This window comes from Artemia franciscana, chromosome 5 (genome assembly GCF_032884065.1).
Source record: "Artemia franciscana chromosome 5, ASM3288406v1, whole genome shotgun sequence".
In the NCBI taxonomy this organism is placed as follows: Eukaryota; Metazoa; Arthropoda; class Branchiopoda; order Anostraca; family Artemiidae; genus Artemia; species Artemia franciscana.
In genome coordinates this window covers 58378033-58396159 of record NC_088867.1, presented here as the reverse complement: position 1 = coordinate 58396159, position 18127 = coordinate 58378033, and the positions used below count along the sequence as shown (strand labels likewise).

Below are 18127 nucleotides of genomic sequence, written 5' to 3'. Positions count from 1 at the left end.
GGAGGGGGGGGGGAGCGAGCGAACAAGATAGTTGAGAAGAGTTTCATTTGCCGATAAACCAAATGATTGTTCTTCTTAATTATGGTTGTGGTCTAGGGGTATTGTTCTTGCTTAGGGTGCGAAAGGTCTAATGTTCGAATCCCCGACCACCCCAATTTTTACATGAAGAAGATCCAAAACTAGATACGTGATCAATATAGCGATCACTGAAAGCTGGCAGGCTTATCAGGACCCTGACCAGATTAAATCAGATATTGTCGCTTTCTCAATTTGACCATCTGGGGGGGTTGGGGGTGGTGGAAGGACGGTTAATTTGGAAAAATTAGGAAAATAAGAGGTATTTTTAACTTACGAACAGGTTATCGGATCTGAATTAAAATTGATATTTAGAAGGATCTCGTGTGTGAGAGCTCTTATTTCAAATTTTCTTAGGACCAGTGAGAATGGGGGGAGTTGGAGGGGAGAAACGGAAATATTGGAAAACGCTTAGAGTAGAGAGATCGTAGTGAAATTTGGTGGGAAGAAGATCTTGGCTCTTCCAATCTCGTCATAAGTGCCATATGAGCTCTTGAGTCCAGTTTTCTTTTCAATTGGCTAAAAATCAGCCTCGCTTTGGCTCCTTTAGCTTTTTTTTGTCAAATTGGCTACAAGTATACATGAAAATTAAAATATATTTCCATTATCTAATTGGGTTGAGCAGAAATTTCATAACCATCTGTACCTTTAAATAATGGAAAAATATTGAATTAGAATTTTTAATGGGAAAGTTCTGATGCGGGTATGTAGCTTTTAGTAGTAGTGAAAGCTAAGTAAAAAATGAACATAGGCCGGGGAAACAGCAAAAAGTAGTAAAAACATATGGTTCTGAGCAGTTTAACACTAACAAAAATGTAATCTTGCTCTAAAAACACCATTATTTTGAAAAAAGGAAAGTCTTTGGTTGAAAAATGGAGAATTTTTTTTTTTTAAACTGCTGTTTTTATTTATGAATGGGCTGAACATGTGTCCAGCGTACAGTTTTATTATTTGGGTTTTCGTGGGTACTGCAAGCAAGGAAAGCTAAAAACAATGTAAATTCCGGTTAAAACGCATCGGTATTTTTTCTCTTTCATTCTAAATGACATTTCTTCAGTTTCCTATCGAAAGCTAGACCATGTCCAAGACAAAATCTTCTGAAAACAACTATTTAATCCAGACAAAGGAAATGGGAGGTTGTATCGACACCGGGTTTTCCTTTATCTGACCTTCGATCCATTATTGATAAAACGGCTATCTCAAATTTCTATGTGATGCATTTGGGAAAAAAAAGTGTGGGGGGGTTGCCCAACGATCACTTTTGACTCTTAAAAAGTGAATAAGAGGTTTCAATTTCCAATCAAATGATACGAGCATCCCATTTAGAACCTTACATGCCCTATGGCATAACTTACAACGCCTGCCTCTGGGAGGTTCCGTTGACACCAGAGTTTTGGTTTTCTGAGTTTTTGAACTATTTAAAAAAATGGCCATCTCAGAAAATTTTTTCAGATGGTTTTGGGGAAAATGGGCATGAAGGGGAAGGGTATCTCAATTGATCTCAATTGACTTTTTAAATTGAACTAGAACTTTCACTTTCCATACAACCGAGTCCTCTATGAAGTTTTTATGAGTTTCCCTTCCATAAGACCCATATACACCCCCAGGTCATAACTTACAACGCCTGCCTTGGTCACAGGGGTTGCTTATTCCCCAAACCCGTTTTCACCGGGTGCCGGTGCCTGGAGGCCCCAGGAGGGTGTCATTTCATCCTAGACAGGGTTAAAACTGATAAAAGTAGAAAGTGCTGGAAGGTGCCGCGAGGGTGCCATTTCATCCTAGACAGGGGAAAAACTGACAAAAGTGGAAGGTGCCGGGAGGTTCCAGTTGGTTGAAAAATAATTGTTTCCTGTGTTTCTTGATCAGTTTAGAATTGTTTGCATTTAAGTCAAGAAGCAATGTCGTATAAAATTGTGCCGACACAGAAAGCAAAACCAGGAGACACAAATCCACCAGTTATCTTACATCATGAAGGTAAGAATGATTTTTTGATTAAAAGTAACAGTTTTGGATTGGTGTTTGGGATTTTACTCTGTCTAGGATGCACCCTACCAGCGCATCCTGGCACCAGTAGCCGGTGTACATGGGTTTGGGGAGCGAGCAGCCCCTCGTCTCATCCCCAATTAAGGACTAAAACCTAAAATCTATTCAATCTTGGGCATTTTGAGTCGTGGTCATTTTGATTCGTGGGCATTTTGAGCCGTGGGCATGTAGAGTCGTGGGCATTTTGAGTTGTTGGTATTTTTCATAGCCATTGTGATCGTGGGCATTTTGAGTGTTAGCGCGTAAACCATTAGCAATGTAAAAAGTAAGATCTACTTTAGATCTTTCGACCCATTTAACCGTTCAGTCGTATAGCCTGGAATATCAACCAATCAATCATAAATATCATATGAAATGTTTCACACAACCCGATTACTTTAAAGAATGAATGGGAATCACAGAGAAGGAATTCAAATTCATCAATAGACGAACAAAGGCCTTGAATATTCAACTGTATAACTGAGAGCTCACCAACCCCAACTTTTTCTTCAATCTACTTCTATATTTACTTTCAATTTTATCAACGACCCCTAAATAATCGTCTTGCCGCATTTATCCCATTTTCCACATTCAATATCTCTTCTAAATCTAACGGTTCTTTTTTTCAAAAGCTCAAGACGACCCAGGTGAGAAGAACCAACAGAATAATTAGATACAAATAATGTATTATTACAAGCCAGCTCAATCAAGTGCTCGCCTTTGTCTGAATACGCCATGATCAGCACTTCCACTATGTCGGATTTTTAGCCCTCTCATCGGAAAAGATAATGGTGTTGGACTTCGGAATTCTGCCGGATTTTCAATACGGAACGGATATTTTTCCTATTCAGATTGGTTCTAGATTTTTTTTTTCCTGGGCAAGGATTTTCAAACTAGAAACTTTCGCGGGCCGTTCTATTAGTCATTTTTAAAAACTACTCACCACTAGTTTGAGAAAGGCAAAACTTTTGAAAATTTGCGCATGTGTGCTGGGTTGCCAACAACGGTACAATAGTACCATTTTGGTACAGTTCACCTCTAAAGGTACATTCTGGTACAATCACGCATTTCTAGGTACATTTTATAAAATGTGGTACAATATGGTACAATAAGATTTGACTAGACGTCAGGACGTAATGAGCCGAGGGAATTGTAGTTTTCTGTTTTTTCTTCTAGAGTCTTAAGTTGTCCTTTACACATTTATCTATGTGCCTGTTGTTGGCCTCTTGCGGTAATAATATAGCGTGAAGTATCACAGCCGTCAGTAAAGTACAAAATAGGTGGGCGGAGTAAAAACCCAAAATTAAAAACTCCGAAGAAACGTGACATTGATGGAACGTGACACCAATCAATAGAAGCCATTCAGCCTAGATAATTGAGCAAGGTATGCATACAACAAAACAAAATACATTGTCTTCATGTCAAGAGGCACTTGAGCAAATTATCCTCATATGAGGGAATGATAGGCTTAGGCATACACAAATCCTCAAGGCTTAAATTGTGGGTTGCCTAGAAAAATCTATTGGAATGAGAATTTCAACCGTAAATATTTTTTTCAAGCAGATTATACCATTCCCTTGAAACATGAAATATTGCCCTAGCATTTTAAATATGAGTTTAATATTGTGGTGCCACAGTATTGATGGGTTGCAATATCTAAGAACGGAAGTTTGTGTATGACTGGATAGGTCACAAAATATCAAATACAAAGCATAAAGTCTTGATATAGACACATTTTTTTAAATCAAAGTAGCTCCTATGTCTCTAGGTTTTGTTTCTTGACAATTAATAAATTTCCTTCTAACACTTATGAAACCCCACTTTGTTATGTTTGTTTCAGGTTGAATCCTATCCTGTAAGATTAATCAGTCATCAAGTAACTTTTTGGTGGAGATTTTGTGGAAGGGGCCATACCATATACTTAAAATAGCAGTAGAAATAGTACCTAGGCTAGGCGAATCAGGATTTTTGCAGGGAAACTCTGGGTAAAAATCAGGTGTCAGTAATAGTTCATCTGAGGTATTTGTCTTGACTCTAATAGTCTCAAATATGATTTTTAGTCCACTTGGGATGAAGCAAGATTTGGATAATTTATTTTTTCTGCCTGTTATCTTGTCGATTGCAGTATGAAAATCTTGACCCTTTTGTGTTCACTAAGCTGAAGAGTTACGTTATTTCTTGCATTGAGTGTGATTATAAAAGATATGTTTACCTTTATTTAGTATTGGGGAGTCCACGGTTACAAAACAAAAATATCAAAGGGTTGATTAAAAATGCGGGACCCTTCAACTCTGTAGGCATACTACAGTCTATAAAATATATTGAAGGAATTACGCTTACATTGTAATAAAAGAACATTATTACCCTTGATTTTTCTTCTTTTAGATAGCACCATTTGAATTCTGTTTTGGGAGTATTCTAGTCAACCACAAACCCCTGATTTTTGGATATCCTTTGCCAAACTCTGGGCATATATAGCGTTTGACATAGGCTATGTATAAAACTGGATACCCTATGCTAGTGACTGGATAGCTGTTGGTAGCAAATCAGGAGATACCCCCCCCCCTCCACACGAAAATTCATCCCAAGACAAATTCTCTTTCTATTTTCAATTTAAATGCCACCTTGAAACATGAACAATGTTATTTACATTATATTAATTCATTGTTTCAGTTTTTGTGTAAGCAATCAGTTACATTATAAAATTGGACCTGAATAGCCATATGCATCAGTCATAACAATCAGTGTAGGCTCAAGGTAGTATCTTTATTTTTATGGCACTTGGTATTAACCAAGTGACATATAGCGATCGCAAATTCTGTCGGTCTGTCGGTCCCGGTTTTGCTACTTTAGGAACTTCCAGGTATGCTAGGGCGATGAAATTTGGCAGGCGTATCAAGAACCAGCCCAGATTAAATTAGAAATAGTTGTTTTCCTGATTTGACCATCTGGGGGGGAGTGGGGGGCCCGTTAATTCGGAAAAATAGAAAAATTGAAGTATTTTTAACTTACGAACGGTTGATCAGATCTCAGTGAAATTTGATATTTGGAAAGATATCATGTCTCAGAGCTGTTGTTTTAAATCCCGACTGGATCTGGTGACATTGAGGGGGAGTTGGGAGGGGGAAACCTAAAATCTTGGAAAACACTTAGAGTGGAGGAATCGGGATGAAACTTGGTGGGAAAAATAAGTACAAGTCCTAGATACATGATTGACATAACGGAAACGGATTTGCACTCTTTGGGGTAGTTGGGGGGGGGGGTTAATTTTGAAAAATTAGAAAAAATGAGGTATTTTTAACTTACGAACGGGTGATCAGACCTCAATGAAATTTGATATTTAGAAGGATATCGTGTCTCAGAGCTGTTATTTCAAATTCTGAACAGATCTGGTAACATTGGGGGGGGGGGGGTTGGGAGGGTGAAACCTAATACATGGAAAACACTTAGAGCGGAGGGATCGGGATGAAACTTGTTGGGAAAAATAAGCACAAGTCTTAGATACGTGATTTACATAATTGGAGCGGATCCGCTCTATTGGGGGGGGGGGGAGTTGGATTAAATTCTGAAAAATTAGAAAAAACGACGTATTCTTAACTAACGAAGGAGAGATTGGATCTTCATGAAACTTCATATTTAGAAGGACCTCGTGACTCAGATCTCTTGTTTTAAATCTCAACCGGATCCAGCGTAATTGGGGGGGGGGGCAGTTGAGGGGAATTGGAAATCTTCGAAAATACTTAAAGCGATGAGATCAGGATGAAACTAGACGGAAAGAATAAAAACCCGTTTAAGACACCTGACTGACATAATCGGACCGGATCTGCTCTCTTTGGTGGAGTTGGGGGCGGGTGATTTTGAAAATTGAGGTATTTGTAACTTACGAAAGGGTGACCAGATCTTAATGAAATTTGATATTTAGATGGGTCTTGCGGTTTAAAGCTCTAATTTTAAATTCCGACCAGATCCTGTGACATTGGGGGGAGTTGGAGGGGGAAACCGAAATTCTTGGAAAATGTGAAAATTGGGGTATTTTTATTTTACGAATAGGTGATTGGATCTTAATGAAATTTGATATTTAGAAGGAATTCATGTCTCAAAGCTCTTATTTCAAATCCCGACCAGATCTTTTGACATTGGGGGGAGTTGGAGGGGGAAATCTTTGAAAATACTTGGAGTGGAGGAACCAGGATGAAGCTTTGTGGATAGAATAAGCAAATGTCCTTGATACTTGATTGACGGAACCGTACTAGATTCGCTCTCTTTGGGGGAGTTGGGAGGAGGGGTTCAGTGATTTGGCGAGTTTGGTGTTTCTGGACGGGCTAGGACGATGAAAATTGGTAGGCGTGTCAGGGAGCTGCACAAATTGACTTGATAAAGTCGTTTTCCCAGATTCGACCATCTGGAAGGTTAAAGGGAGAGGAAAAATTAGAAAAAATTTGGTATTTATAATATACGAGTGGGTGATCGGATCTTAATGAATTTCGGTATTTAGAAGGACATCGTGACTCAGAGCTCTTATTTTAAATCGTGACCGGCATTGAGCCTCTTATTTTCCTTTTAAATCAATATATTGATTCATAGAGTTTTGCTAGAGCTCATACCATATGATCTCTTGGCTCTTAGCTCTTCTTGCCTCGTCACAAGTGCCGTATGAGCTCTTAGCTTTTGTTCTTACTACGGTTTGACAGAAGTCAGCCTGTTTGGCTTAATTCCTGACTGAACGTAATCAGTATACTAAAAATAAGCGATTGTGAAATATTCTTTTGATTCTTTATTTGTTTCAGATAAGGAAATTACAGCCATCTATTAACCACTTTTTCAAACCTGTTAGGAAACATGTACCTCGGGCCAAAACTGCAAGTTTTAGTAAGGATCAGCCTCTCATTTCTACAGGCCCCATTCCTCATCCCTCTTGTAACAGAAAGAAACTGAAAGCTCACCAAACAGAATTCCAGAAACTGTCAGAAAAAGACAAAGCATATTGGTTGATAAAACTGATACCAGTGAAAAAGACTCAGCTCCGATATCTCGACAAAGATTAGAGACCAATCTTCTCATCTCACTATGAGGAGGGTGTTTTCAGACTCAGAGGTGAGGCAGTCTGTAAGTCCTGACATAGAAAGAGAAACAGAAGTTCACCCAGAGACCTCAACTGTAGACGCTGTTGTTGATAGTCTCAACAGCAATTCCCATGACAAATAACCTTCAGTTGTTAAGGAATCGGTTGCAAAAGCTCAACGTTGAAAAGCTTCAGTAGCGAAGAAGCGTGCCACAAGTAAGAAATTAGACAAGGAAACATTGACATCTAGCTGGAATATTTACCCCAGGGGTAAACATTATATCAGTAAAGGGCCCACAGGAAAGCAGCACTGCATTCTGTGTAACATTGACGTGTCAGGCAGTAGTTTCCATATTAGTTGCCATTTAAGCAATACTACACATTTGAAAAAAATTCTTTGACTCTTTTTGGAGTTTCCATAGACCAGTTTAATACGGACGTTCTGGAAGGAAGTGAGGACAGACTTTTGAGTAGCCAGAAAATCAGATTGGCAGAATGAATTTTACGTGGATTTGTGGCACACCATAACTTGTCAATCAACATAAAGAAGCTACCTGAAACCTTATCGAGGGCTTTTCCTGACTTTGAAATTGCAAAGGGAGCTCAGTGTGGTCCCACAAAAACCACACACGTGATCAATTCCACAATTGAATAAGTAACGTTTGGTGACTTGTGCTGCCACATGAGAAAAAACTTTTTTCTATAATAATCGGCGAGAGAACTAATATGAGTAATTCCAAAAGCCTAGTGGTTGGAGTTGGTCATGTCGATGAAGTGAAGGAAGATCAGAGTGGTGAATGGAAAAAAGTTGTGAAAGACCCATTCTTGAAGCTGATTGAAGTACAGCAGTGCAAAGTTGGAGATCTACACACCATGTTAACAAACCTCCTGTTTAAAGAAATTGCAGTGCCAAAGCGGGATCTAATCGGTTTTGCATCAAATAATTCATTGGTCATAGTGGGAGGAAAAGGTGGTATGCAAGCAAAGCTTTCATTTGTCCTCGGACAAATGAAAGCTTTCATTTGGCCTCGGACTATTTGTCCTCGGATGTACGTGCCATTCAATCCATTTGTGTGCTAGTACAGCAAGTCAGAAGCTACCTGAAGACATTGAATAATTCTGTCAGGATATCTATAATTACATTAACGGAAGCCCCAAAAGAGCTGGAGTTAATCGAAATGCAGCAATTCATGAAGCTTGACAAGCAAAGGATTCTATGCCATGTCACAACTAGGTGGCTTTCTCGACTCCCAGTAGTTCCACATTATATCAAGCAATGGGAATGATTGATACTTTTCTTTTGGAGTGAAAGCTTTAAAGAAGGGATTAAGCTAGCCAAAGCCACAGCTATTCTGGAGAAATTACTGTCACCAATTTTCACAGCCTTTTTTTGATTTCCTAGCATATATGCTACGATTTGTTACACACCTGTATGGACAATTCCAGTCAGAGGAGACACAAATTCGCATTCTCCACAATCAGGCTAAAGAGCTACACAAAGCAATTGTGAGTCATTTTTTGAAGACATCGTACATGGAGAAAACAGAAGCATCTCTGACACAGCTTAGGGACCCACAGCATTTCTGAGATATGAATGAAGTAGATTGTGGCAGTCGTGTAGAGGTCCTATTTATCAATGAAACGATATGGTTGTCAGCTGCAACTGCTTTCAAGACAACATGCACAAAATACTTGATAGAGCTGAGCGACAAAATAAGGAAAATGTCTTTCAGTTCAAAGTACTTGTCAACTAAAAACCAGGACAGAATAGACCTGAAGATAGCAATGTCTCCCGACTATAGGAACTTGAGCATTGTCCCATTAATCACCCAGTTCCCAAATTTGACAAAGGAAAGTGATGTAGAAAACCTTTCCAAGGAATGGAAATATTTACCATTTTGCTCTGATCTTAAGAAATATACAGACTCAGACCTGGTTCATTTCAGCTGCAAAGTAGTAGAACGGTATGATAGTCTTCAAATAAAAAGTCTGAGAAGTTTAAAAAAGTTAAAAGGTTAAAAGGTTTAAAGAAGTACTAGACGAGCACATAAGAAATCTGCTGCTGCAAGTGACGTTATAATTTTTGACTCGGATGATGACCTTTAGTGCCATATAGGATTTCGATTGCAGTTTATGTCCACCCGTCGGTCTCTCCGCGTTTTACTTACAGTTCTTGTTTATCTTTTTTTTTTATCAAGAACAAGTCAAAGTTCCTCAAATGTACTTAATTGGTTGTTTTTCGTATGTTATTAGGTAAATTTGAGCCTATATTTGGAAAAGTCAGTTCAGTTTTGAAGATAAAAACTAAGGTTTTTGATTGTTCGATATTGATTAAAAATTCTGCTATTTGCAGGAGTGACACCAAAATGGTCTACGCAGGGGAAAGGAGATCTCCCAGATATCTTTGAAAGAAGATATCTGATTTTTTGTTCTCTTTACTGTAATATATTTTTCGATTGTTCTTTGTTGCGCGTAGCGCAAAATTTTTTTTTGCGCTTGCGCATGGTGCAACACGCAAAAAATAGACATGGTACAATTTTTTCATAAGTGGTACAATTTTAGGGCGTTCTGTGGTGCATTTTCTTCCGAAGCGTTGGCAACACTGCATGTGTGCTTATTGCTGCTGCCAATTTGGGATTTAGGGAAAGTTAAGGTGAGACTTTTTGCCAGTATAGGATTAGAAAGGAATGATCAAATAATTTGGTTGGCTGTTGTCAACAAAGTACAAGAGAACTAGGCTACTATAGGTACTCACAGCCACAGGTCCAAAATGTTGAAAAATTTTAAGAAATAGGCTAGCCCACCAAAAAGGAAAAATCAATTGGGTCTAGGCTCTAGTATGTAGATTAAAGTAGTAAAAGATTGGTAAACCTGTCCCTCTTCTTGAAGTCGAAATTTCATTCTAATGAAGATTAGGCTGCAGCAGAGATATTACCTAAAATTGAGCCTGTGAAACACATAGCCTAGAACCCTCATAGCTCTGCTATAGCCTACTGCACTACAGCCAATTATAATTATTTGGATTCTGGGCCAAGCAGGATACAATGTCTGGCATGGAGTATTGAACCTGTAATAGAATAGCTACATAAACACCTAGTGGCATAAATTGACAATTTTTTCTAATAGAACATAATTGCTGTGAATTTTTCTTTTCACTTTTGCTTATCTAAAACCTCTCTGAGGAATATTTTGAAGATAGCCTACTGTTGCATTCAGGACAATATTGTGTGTTTTTTTAGGACCATCAGCAAGATGTCCTAGCTATTTAATATTATTTCTTAGATTTCAATGTGAATTTAGATGTAAAAAAAGCAGCTGAACTTGCCTACAAAAATTTACTGATACTAAGGAGGAAAAGTCAGCAACCTATTGCTGGCTTTTTAATAGGTCCAATAGACCTATTAATAGGTCTATTGGACTATTACCTTGCTGATTATATGCACATTTTTCCATCTAACTCACTTGCTGGGGTTCCCTATGCACCCAAAATCAGCTCAAAACTAACCAGTTTCATAGATTTTATTGAAACACAAAGTTCAAATTTGGCTACCAGATGGACTTAACCCTAAAGTCAATAGCCTAGTTGAACATAGACATTTCCTTCTATAAAATACTGTTTAAAAAAAAAAAAAAAATTAAATGCTTAGATAGAGAGGTGACTTTGGCCTCAAATCAAAGCATAAATATAGGAGAATCACATTCTGATCTTCAAAAGCTCAGGTTTTATTAAATTTTTTTTTAAGTGGTTACCCTACCTGTAAAGCATTGAACCATCATAGCCCTACTATTTGTGGATGTTTGTGAAGATCAATTAAGAGACAGTGAAAATCTTTCCTTTTGAAGTAAAACATACTGTATTAAGATCCTTTGCTGTAATATAAATAGTTTGTTTTACTTATTAAGGCTGATTGCAGGAAGTACTGTCATGTCAGACAACTTTTTATCTTCTGAAAGTTCTGAAACTAACATTGAAAATCTTAGTGGTGAAGAAAAGTGAAAAAGAAAGGGAGAAGAAAGTGGCTTGCTAAAGACAAGTTTTCTGACAAAAAAGCTTTCTGCTTGTATTCCAGTCAGTCTTTGTGCTGTGGTAAATTCAAATTCCAAAAACATGCAAAGAGTGCAAAGCACAGTGACAGTATGAAGTTTGGTTAAGGTAAGGTTAGGTTACACATCCAAAGATGTTGCTTCTCATAAGAGTACAACGTCATGGTGTGTCCATTGACGCTTTGTTTTGTATTGGGCAACAGCTCATTATCCAGGAAAAATATAATTGCCTTTTCTTTGGTCCTTCGTAAATCCCAAATCTTAATTTGAATATCCATGGAGAGACATTATATTATATCATAATGCATTGCAAACTAGCCGGTTATTGTTCTATCTGATTATGGCAATCCAAATTCTCAAGTATTTCCTTTGTATAAAACATAAGCATCAGTATATGCCCATAGTATACATAATATACTGATAAATAAGTATCAGTTCTATGCCCAACGCGTGTGCATGTGGAAAAAAAAGCCATTAATTCAATAATTTTATTTGTATGCAGTAGATAATCATATTAAGCAAGTACCTCGTCTAGTCTATGTAAAATTATAAACCTATGTAAAGATATGTAGAAGGTGTATAATCCAGATAATAAAAAAAGAGGTGGAAAATATAATTTATGTTTGAAAGGCAGTTTTGCCCCCCCCCCCCCCACGTAAACACTAAAAATCTCTAAAATTGGGATACCATACAGAACTTCTCGGAAACACTGTGAAGGTCTCGGAATTTTGTGTTAGGGGGAGAAGAATATGGGCCTGAAGGGTATCCCTTTGCATATGAGCTGGCCAACATGTCGCAGCTTTGCTAAATGTTTCATGTTCAAATGATCTAGTCATTGATGATTTGTATACTATAATTCGTGATTCTTTAATTACTATTGAGGAATTGATTTTTTTTGATTGTGTATGATTAAATGATATTGAGACACAAATATCGTAGTAAATCGTGTTTGTTCGACGTTATTCAGCATTTACATTACATGGTTCTAAGTTTAAAACTTCCTTTAATTCGATTTTCTATTTCTGACAAGTATACGTCACGGATCAAGCCATCCGTAGAATTCTAGGCTTTTTGGCTATTTCTGAATAAAATGATAATTTTTAGCTGTCAGTATGGTCTGTAGAGTCATGTGTAACCCATGGTAAAAAGGGGGGTAGTGAACCCCTGATCAATCTTGACAAAATGGTAGTGTGTATCTCGCCCTAACGCGGTGTTTGTGGCTTTAAACCAGGTGGTACCTTAAATAATATTATAAGCTCCGTGTCTTCCCTTTGGCTGTCATGACTCTTCCATCACGGTCAACTGGTGGGGAAAAAATCAAAATTTTAAAAGTCCTCCTTGGTAATTGTTTAGTTTCATCAAAAGCTATCTAAACTGGAAACTATGCTTCTTTGCAGCATAGTTTCCATACAATAGCATTTAGAAATGCTATTTCTAGAAGCGCAACCATTTATGAATGACTATCCTCCTCCCTGGGGCAAACTAAAATGCGTTAGGTGGGCTTGTTTACAGGTAACATTACCTATATAGCGAAGCGTATTTGTCCTCGAACCCCGCGGGTAGTGGGGCGAGGTCTGTATTCTATATTTATTTAATAAATATAGAATACGGACTTCTTCCCACTGTATCACTTTAAATCACTATGTTCTAGCAAAAATACATAATTAATTTTCTGTAGTGGTGTAAAACTAAAGTGATATATTTATAATCAATACATTATCAACCAGGACATATTTATCTTACCCTCAAAGGTAATAGAAAGAAAACAAAAATAGTGAGTTTGTATTCGTTTTAGACCAATATTGCAAATCAGGAATCCAAAATTGGCAAACAGATCACAATAAGTTGCAAGCCCCTCCTTGACAAAGATTTGTTCTGTCTGACTGTTGAATGTCACTTTTTTCTCCTTAAATGGTTCGACTTTCTAAATTGTCTCGGACTTCTAACCTAGATTACTCCTTTCAATAACTTCTTAAAAATTAAGTTGCTAACCCCTTGGGTCCTTTTGCTTTAAATAATCTTGCTACAATCTTGCAATATAAGCTTTGCAACATCCTCTTTCCTTTTAAGTAGTGGAGATATTCCCTGTCTACTATCCTGATTTTTCAGGTAGATTTAAGGTAGAAAGGACCAGTCTAGAAGACAGTATTCCTTCGAATTAAAAAAAATAAATAAAAATGCTACTATAAAGATATATGTATAAAGATATATAAATATTTAAGTGTGATTTTAAGTTAAATTAACGCTTTTCTTTTTAAATTTAAAAAATAGTTTTATAGATCACTAAAACTATAAATTGAGATTGAGCTTGATCAATCTCGATTTGAGGGTAGATCCTTGTGTCTTCTTTTGGGCTTTACAGACCAAGTCCAATAAAGTGCAGTCCCATTTGAAGGGGGAAAAGGTGAAGATAGATGCAAGGGGCTCCACCAAGGCTATTAACCCATATCCAAATATTTCCTTCACTTTACACAACTACCTTTAAGATTGCAACACCCTTATCTCTAATTTTACAGTATATTTTTAGGTAGAAAAGGCTAGACTTTTTCAACGAAATTTATGAACGGCATTTTATAAACAGCTGTTCAATTGGGTGATGGGACAAGTTGCATTGTGCATTAAAACTGGAAGTGATTCCAAAGTGTCAAAAATATGACAAGAAATTATGTTGATTTAATGTATTAATAATTTTATTACCGAATGTAATTTTAGTAAAATATTATATATTTTAGAGGGAAATATAAATCTCAGTCTAATTCAAAGTTCATTCTCACTACATTTCTCCTTTTTTTTAGAACAAACCTATTAGTAGTGTTCTACAATTTTTTATTTAAACCCTAATCATGTATTACTTCTTAAACACTCCCTTTTTATTTATAATTGTTAAGCTAGCTTCAATTTATTTTTCTCTCACTTTAGAGATAATGAGTTCTACTCTGAGCAATTCTGATGGTGAAATTCAACCAGAACTCTTATGCCCAAAACTAATCGTCGTCGTGAAAAAGCTAAGAGAGAAGGCAATAGAAGAATTAACTGCTGGGGTCTGGCGTTGTGACTCTTGTGGGAAAACAGAGAAATCATTTTTGATGCTGGATCTTCATTTTGACACTGGCTGTGAAAAACTTTCACCAATCGAGTGCGATGTCTGCCCTGCGGTATTTCGTGATTACAGAGAATTTGTTCCACATTTTATGGAACACCAAATGGGAGAAACAAGACGATGCCCCATTTGTTTGTCTGAATGTATTGGTGATATAAAACAACATCTAATTATAAAAGGTCACTTTTCATCGACCCTGTCAGAAGTGGACCTTCTGAGAAACACATTGCTAGTAGATTCAAAGAATCTGTCCCCTAATGGTTGCTCAAATTCACATGAATCAGAAGCGAATAGCCTAGAAAATCGGGAAATATTTTCTAATAGACACTTGCTCAGTAAAAACCATCGAAAATTAGAAAGACATCCAAAAACAAATACGAGGAAAAAACTAGATAAGTGCGATGTAGGCAAGAAGCGTTTTTCTAATTCAAGCAATTTGATTGGGCACCAGAGAGTGCATACAGCTGAAAAACCGTTTAAATGTGACGTATGTAGAAAAGGCTTTTCTCAATCCGGCAATTTGTTTGCACACCAGAGAACGCACACAGGTGAAAAACCGTTTAAATGCGATGTGTGTAACAAATATTTTTCTCGATCAAGCAGTTTGAATCTGCACCAAAGACTCCATACTGGTGAAAAACCGTTTAAATGCGACGTATGTAACAAAGGCTTTTCTCAATCCGGCAATTTGATTGCACACCAGAGAATGCACACTGGTAAAAAACCGTTTAAATGCGATGTGTGTAACAAATATTTTTCTCAATCAAGCAGTTTGAATTTGCACCAAAGACTACATAAAGGTGAAAAACTGTTTAACTGTGACGTATGTAACAAAGGTTTTTCACGATCCTGCCATTTGATTGCACACCAGAGAACGCACACAGGTGAAAAACCGTTTAAATGTGATGTGTGTAACAAATATTTTTCTCAATCTAGCAGTTTGAATCTGCACAAAAGACTACATACAGGTGAAAAACTGTTTAAATGTGACGTATGTAATAAAGGCTTTCCTCAATCTGGCCATTTGATTGTACACCAGAGAACGCACACAGGTGAAAAACCGTTTAAATGTGACGTATGTTACAAAGGCTTTTCTCAATCAAGCACTTTGATTGCACACCAGAGAACGCACACAGGTGAAAAACCGTTTAAATGTGACGTATGTTACAAAGGCTTTTCTCAATCAAGCACTTTGATGTCGCACCAAAGAGTGCACAGTTGTGAAAGAACTACTTTTCTCGATCTTATCATTTGATTGAGGATAACAAACTACATACAAGGTAAAAACCGTTTAACTATGATGCGCGTAACAAATGTTTTTCTGAATACGGCGATTTTATTGAACACCAGAGAACACACAAAGGTGAAAACTTGTTTAAATGTGATCTGTGTAAAAAAATGCTTTTATTAAGCGCTCCTTTTTAACGAGCATAAAAACTACATACAGGCGAGAAATCCTTCAAATGTGATATTTGTTAGAAGGAATTCTCTCAAGGATTTGAGTGGCAATCAAGTATTTCTTACACTTGAGAAGAAAAAGCAAATTTGTAGGTGTGTTTTGTGGTTGAGGTTTGAGGTATAAAAGGTATGCAAGTATCTACGTTTTCAATATAGTCTTTTATGTCGTTCATAGCGTGGATATTCAACAGGACAGTAGCTTTTAATCATTGTCCCGGTTTTCCTCTTGTACCACTCAATTAGTCTGTATCTTTCTTGCGTTTTTTTTTAAATTTATTTTTTGTTTACTCATTTTAGCCTTTGTGTAATCTTTGCAATGAAAAATTTAAGTTAATTTTTTACTCTGTCATTAAAAAAGAAAATTATGGTATTGTATGGCTGTCAATTGTTAAATAAGTATGTAAAAGTTAATTTGAAATATATTTATAGTTATAGCAGGGATTTGACTCGGGAAGGTGTCAGCCTATCTGGAAAAGGTTTTTACTGTACAAAATGAACTTAGGTCGTCAACTTAAACGTTATGACTATATTTATCGTCAAATATATTCGTTATATATTAAGAGGTATTTAGAAATTAAAATGTTAATCAATTACGGTTTTAATCATTTACTTGAGGGGTCCTGGATCCTAAAGCATCTAGTACCTGAAAAATTAAATTATACAACATTTAATAATAGATTATTTTTAACACCTCAACTTAAAACAAAATATTTGCTGTCAAATGTGGACTTGGACGATAATTATAAATATCCTATGCAACAAAATTGGAATTTTTGTAAAAGCTACTAAAATATACGAGAAAGAGATAAAACTGAAACTGAAACTATTCCCAAATTATCCTTTTAATTTTTATTTGATTTTGGGTAGATGGGATTAAACGTTTTACAACCCTTGTCTCTGAGGCTGTGGAAGGTGTTGTCTCTAAAATCGTAACTATTGAACCTTTTAATTATACTTGAACAATTTTTTTTAATTTTAATCATTGTTGAGAGGTAATTAGTGCTGGTTATCCTCAAAATTCTCTTTACTTTTAACAAAATTCTACAACTTCTAATTTCTAGTTCAATGAACCCTTTTGGAAGTTTCAATGCCAAATCCTTCGATCCAAAAAAATCTGATTGAAAAAATGGTTAACACTAATGGTTAAATTCGCAATTGTTCTGCCTGCCATAAATTTGACAGATCCAAAACAAAGTCGATTTTGATTCATTGTGTAAGGGTCTCAGCTAAAATATTAAGTTTATTTTACCCTGGCTAAAATATTCTTAAATTAAATCGATTCTTTACTGTGAAATGAAACTGTTTTTAATAGATTCCAACATTATTATAATTAAGCTGGTGTAAAAACACCGGCTTGTCAAAATAACAAATAGTCTTCTAACAAAATCCATCGGTATTATGCACAGTATTTGATTTTGGATATTTTAAGGTGTAGAATCTCAAAGAAATCATTGTTCCCTACTTCCATAATGGTATCATTGAGCTAGAAAGCCTTCACAGGTCTATAAAGTCAGCCACGATATTTTAATCCTGCTTAGGATATAAAACTAAATCCCTTACGGTTATGCCAGATAGAATTAGCTTTTTTTTCCTCAGACAAATTTTAATATTTTAGTTTATTGTCTTCACCTATTTAGTAGATTCTGTCTACAGTCCTAATTTTGTGAGATACACTTGAGGATGTGTAATATCAGTTGTAGGTCATACAAAGCGCAACAATAAAACTATCATATCTCAAAATATATTTTTGTTAGTCTAAAGTGTATTTTGACTCAAAATAAAATATTCCATAAGAAAGTTGCTCCTTTGATTGGAAGCTGTTTTCAATTGTTTGTAAACTAACTTGGCGTACGTTATATGCCGAGCGTTTAAAAATGTCCTTTGTTCATTGTGTTTTTTCGGCAGAAGGTTTTATGCTGGACAAAAGTAAAGGAATTATAAATATAGTTGATATTTTTGTTTTGTTTTTATAGTTTGCCATATTGTTTTGCTAGGTTACACGAAGTAAAGTTTCCAATGTAATGTAAATAGGAGAAAATAAAATAAATGTAATCAGGAGATCTATTTAGGTTTTGTATTTCATTAATAATTTTCACCCGACGTCTGTAGCTTTTGAGTAAGTATAGTGTCTCATCCTCACTTGAAATTCCTTATCTATGATGCAAAGTAATGGGTTTTGAATTTTTGAAATGAAAAATATCACTGAAATAATTGTTGCAAACGTCCATCCCGGGGCTAAACCACTAAGCAGAAACTTTTAGGCAGATTTCTTAAGACTACTGGTCTGGTTCATTCCCTATAAGTTTTTTTACCTATATAGTAGTTGATTTTAGAGTTATCCTATTTAATATTTTAGCAGCTTTTAT

The 18127-nt window shown here is 36.2% G+C and overlaps 1 protein-coding gene and 1 long non-coding RNA gene across 2 annotated transcripts in view; both read left to right on the top strand.

The window, feature by feature from the left end:
• The window catches only part of LOC136027644 (uncharacterized), a 77950-nt gene that overhangs the window by 11568 nt on the left and 48255 nt on the right, over window positions 1-18127 (top strand). The gene's annotated exons all lie outside the window — the stretch shown is intronic.
• On the top strand, window positions 9674-17819 carry LOC136027641 (zinc finger protein 664-like). Its single transcript, XM_065705068.1, has 2 exons — window positions 9674-9812; window positions 14123-17819. The coding sequence occupies exon 2, from the start codon at window positions 14128-14130 to the stop codon at window positions 15556-15558; it is 1431 nt and encodes a 476-aa protein (XP_065561140.1). The 5' UTR covers window positions 9674-9812; window positions 14123-14127; the 3' UTR covers window positions 15559-17819.